This window comes from Penaeus monodon, chromosome 13 (assembly GCF_015228065.2).
Source record: "Penaeus monodon isolate SGIC_2016 chromosome 13, NSTDA_Pmon_1, whole genome shotgun sequence".
Classification (NCBI taxonomy): domain Eukaryota; kingdom Metazoa; phylum Arthropoda; class Malacostraca; order Decapoda; family Penaeidae; genus Penaeus; species Penaeus monodon.
This window is the reverse complement of record NC_051398.1, coordinates 3,811,678-3,816,677: the sequence shown is the minus strand read 5'-3', so window position 1 is coordinate 3,816,677 and position 5,000 is coordinate 3,811,678. Positions and strand designations below refer to the sequence as shown.

At 33.1% G+C, this 5,000-nt stretch overlaps 1 protein-coding gene across 1 annotated transcript in view; it reads right to left on the bottom strand.

Annotated features, from left to right (window-relative positions):
• The window catches only part of LOC119580037 (progestin and adipoQ receptor family member 3-like), an 11,514-nt gene that overhangs the window by 3,287 nt on the left and 3,227 nt on the right, over positions 1-5,000 (bottom strand). The window contains exons 3-7 of the mRNA XM_037927927.1: positions 4,700-4,852; positions 4,265-4,344; positions 3,882-4,005; positions 3,075-3,165; positions 1-2,381 (exon numbers count right to left, since the gene is read on the bottom strand). The exon at positions 1-2,381 is cut by the window's left edge and continues 3,287 nt beyond it. Of these exons, the coding sequence (XP_037783855.1) occupies positions 2,239-2,381; positions 3,075-3,165; positions 3,882-4,005; positions 4,265-4,344; positions 4,700-4,852 (591 nt within the window). The 3' untranslated portion in view covers positions 1-2,238. The remainder of the gene's footprint in view (positions 2,382-3,074; positions 3,166-3,881; positions 4,006-4,264; positions 4,345-4,699; positions 4,853-5,000) is intronic.

Genomic DNA, 5,000 nt, shown 5'->3' with positions numbered 1-5,000 from the left:
GATGCTTTTACCTGTACACTTTTTGCCCTGAAGTACATAATGACTACCTATGAAACTGAGATACCTGAATATTTTAGAGCTATTACTCAAAACTTATCACCTACAAATAAGTGCCTTAACCCTTTACCAACTGGACGTATGAATCTGCCAACTACATTCATAATGATTTTGAAGAAAATCAGGCTTCAGTATTCAAAAAAAAAAAAAAAGATGTTGATATCAGGATAAACAAAGTATAAACGATCACTGGTTAGTGAAATGCTGAATATAAACAAATGTTTCACCACAGTTTGAGGCCACAGATATTTTAGGACCATTAAACTTGTGTAGGGCAAATCAACTAGACCCATTTTAGCACAAGTTCTAAGCCTGCATAAAACAGCGAAGGTTGTGGTAAGCAGTGCATTCAGTATAATACTTGTGCCAAATCAGAATATGAGAAACATATCTGATGAACAAACTAATGGGCAGACAAATGCATTGGAAAGGCCAGAAACTGTGTCCTCGAGCCAGAGAAGTATGACAGCATGAAAATGTAATTTAAGTACTTAAGTGCTGATTCACCATATGATACACTTTTTAATTAGACAAACAAAGTAGGCATTGGAGCAGTCAAGCCAGATTACCGAGGTGCCAGTCCCAAGCTACAATTAATGGAGAAGGCGGGAAGCAGGAAGGCATCTGGTTATAAAATCTATGATGGGCATTTTAATGGATAGGCAGAATCAGAAATAAAGGCAGAACATTCTCCAGGTCTTTATGAAGCCCAAAAGCCTTGACTAAGCTGGGTGCTTCATAGACAAGAAAATCTACTATGATGGATGCCCACATACAGGAATGACAGGCTTTTCGTGAATGTTTACTTAACCAAGTATAGGTTAAAGACGAGAAAAATAAATAAATAGATAATATATTCCTAATTCAAAATGGTGATTTTTCTTTTCTTTTTAAAAGTACTAGGACACAACCATTTCAGGCACACTCGTCTCCTGCAGCCAACAATCTGACTTCATTATTTTCAATAAAAACAAAATTAAATATTAATGAAATAAATATTCAAGCCTAGAATTTCTCAATCTAATAAATGAAGTTGACTAATTTTTGTTGAAAGTTTTATCATTAATGCCTTTTATCTTAAAGGATGTACTTTAATGCAGAAAAAAAATTAACTAACAGACTCATACTTACAAAGTAAAGGGTTAAAGAAATGAGTTATGATAAAGCACCTTCCTTGAGTTTTCTTATTGCCATTAAGTTTTCACAAGTTCCCTCCATTTTTTTCTACACCTCCCAGCGCAGTCAGTACATTTTTCAATCAAAGAGAGCTTGATATCACAGAATAGTAATAGGTGAGAAATACTTTTATTCACAACGTACAAAAATGATATGACATTCATTTATACACATATTCTCACTGTATCTCATTTTGTTTTTCTTTCAGCTTTTTAGTTTTGAGAAAGTCACATTATCACCTTGGCTTCCCTCGAAGAAACTATGTATGACACTTTAACATTCAAAAACACATATACGAGATATTATTGCACGATCAGTGTATTACAGGCCAATACCTGGTCTTTCTTGAGGTAGCAAAAACTTGGAAGACTCTGAACATTTGATTATCTTCATCATTATTTATTCTAAAAATATGTAACACTTCTATTCATGCCCACAAAAGAAGAGAGAAATCCCCTCCCCCTAATCTGTTGACCTTTTTTTGTGAGAAAGAGAAATAAAAATAATTAATATCACTGATATCCACCTGCCTCTCAAACGCCTATAGTTCATCTGTTACCCACTCTTATCCTTTCCATAATGATTCTGTGCATAGAGGGTTTTTCTGCCATTTCATCAAAAGGATAGTGTTTTGATGAGAAAAAAAATCTTTTTCCTACACTTTACTCTACTTTAGATTCTAAGTTTGTTCTTAGCCAGCTATAAATAACAGAACAGGTAGAACAGTGAGGCATATAAAAGTGCTTTCTTTATTTTACTGTACTATGTTATTTGTCAACCCTTTCAAAACAGCATTCATCTATTCCTGATTGAGAACTAAAATAAATTCAAATTGGGAAAATAAAAATTCTGCATTATAGTTACAACTAAAACACAAAGAACATAACAACCAATATTACACAACAACAATAGCTGCAATAATGCTAACAAAAAGCCTTATCTAATAAAGACTCTTGCCTTTCTCTTAAGTAACCAAATATCACAGTTAAGAAAAGACGAATGCTGTTAGTTCTTTGCAGAAATACCATTACAACCAAAGACCATTCTGTAGTAGGCATACTCCAAACCCGTCTGGTGCCAGTAGACCAGGGCTGCGACTATGATGAGGTGCCACAGCTGGTGAGAAGCCCCGATGAAGTCAAAGCGACCTGTACATACAAGAAAATATGGATTAGAGTACAGATGAACTGATGATGATTTTTGTTTGGTGATATTATAGGGATATATAACAAAATATGGGATCCCTAAATAACTATAAACCTGGAAACATATCAAATGAATTATTTTGCAGTTCTGTATTTTTCTACTACAGGTGTTTTTCATGACATTACATTCCCCATGAAACTGTGTAATATACTCCATGATCAGACATGTCAACTTACATTTCAGATACAAAAATATTTATAAAATGATCAATATTATCAACCATATGGAAGTAAATATAAACATGAGACTTTACACATTTTCTTTCACCTGATATGCTTCATGTTGTTTTTATGAATGGTAAGTATAAAAGAATGTCTTTTTTTTTTTTTCAACAGCTGTTATTGACCATAGTCACTGCCATGCTTGGTGCCAAAACACAGCTGTGACTCATCTATGAATAAGTAGATGTTATCGGTTGCAGATCATATCAGTGGTAAGCATGGTAAAGGAAGATCAATTCTCACAAACAGTTACCTAATCACGATGTAGAATATGGTCGTTTTGACTTTTGACAAGTATTAGAACCTAAAAAAAAATGTATAGATAAACTGCTAATATCTTAATGAAATAAAGTATTAAATGTACTTCAAAAAATAGCTCTCAAAATAAATTAAATTAAAAATCTAATAACCTACCTGGAAAATATCTCTCAGGTATTTTCCACATATAGACAACAACAGCTGTCCCACTGATGGCATACATCATACAGATACGAGGTAAGAAAACCTGGAATTTTGAAACAGAAATAAAATATTTAATTCAGAAAAAATTTAGAAAAATAAATATTCAAAAGTATATAATTTCTTCTTTTTCCTTGATGAAGGAATGGACAAAATAGTGACAAATACACTATATCATAGTTTTCTGTATTCTATAAGATTATTAATATTTTCTTGATTAAACATACAAAATAAAAGATTAATACAGTTGAAAAATATATTGATTGGAGTAGGACCTTCATTGAAATATCATGAATGAAGGTTTACCAAAAAATTCCTAATTCTCACCCATTAAACTCACTCTCTTACATAACTGTCATTTATCAGCTATAATATGCATGCGCAGGTAAAGGTGCACAATACCTATAACTACACATGTATACAAATACACTCACACTCCACAAACAAACACATACAAACTTGTACACATAAATATAAAAAGACACAAAAACACACACTTATACTACACATACACATACACATTCTTGAAGCATTTTCCGTCAACCACACTTTACCTCCTGACCAGGACACAGTCAGGGTAAACTAGTGTATTTGGTAGTGTTCGGTACCTCTGTTTCATCATGTTACCTGACAGGTTAGTAACTTCCCATTGTACTGACATATACAGCACTAACAAATCTACTTCAAGAACAGATACTAACAAGAAAACAATTTTCAAATCATCACCACCAACATCTTCAGAATACTATCAATCTTCATTACCTGGACTATCCCCGTCCTGACGCCCCCATGTAGGATTGTCCAGTGAATTGTGGGCAACATACCCGACACGGCCCAGCCTGTGAACAGTGTCACTCGTGCCCATTCCCATTCCTGACCCATCAACCTGGGTGCAACAGTAAGACAAGATTAAGTAAAACCTGGTTACTGTTAATTATTTGTCATTTCATTATATTTCTTTTTTTTATGATCACATTCATTTTCATTTCACAGGGATAGAGAGATAGAGAGAGAGTGAGAGAGTGAGAGAGACAGACAGAGAGAGTGAGAGAGTGAGAGAGAGAGACAGAGAGAGTGAGAGAGAGAGACAGAGAGAGTGAGTGAGAGAGTGAGTGAGTGAGAGAACAGTGAGACTAGGCCCTTACTTTGGGGTGAGCAGGAAGATCATGGCTCCAGCAAACAGGACACATACCAAGGCCATATACATGTAGCGTAAATGTAAAAACTAAATGGAAAAAAAAAGAGAGATAAAAATTGTTTGCTGTTAATCTTAGCAACCAAGCACATCACAAAAGAAAAAGAAAAAAAGTTGCCAAGTTTTAGAATTTAAAAAAGTATATATATATATATATATATATATATATATATATATATATAATATATATATATATATATATATATATATATATATATATATATATATATATATATATATATATATATATATATATATATATATATATAAATAGTAATATAATACAAGGCTATTAAGAGTATACATATATTTACATATACAATAAATTTTCAATACAAGCATTACGAAAAATACTAATACAAACAAAAGCCGGAGGATAACTAACCTCAGGGCACCAAAATCCGTAGTAGATCCCACTTAGGAAGATGGCAAAAAACGACGCTGATATCCCAAAAATGTCATAGGAGAGCCATTTCCGACAAGATTCTTCGGAACGACAGTTTAGAGTATGGTACAGGGAAGAGAGAATCATGCAGGTCTGGAAAAAAAAATACAATAACCATAATTTTCATTGTATGTTAAGACTTTTTTTTGGTATTTGATGAAGAAACTATATACCCTATATATGACTGTACACACATAACACAGAGGAATGAAAATCAACTAATGTTCATCTAGTGCATTAA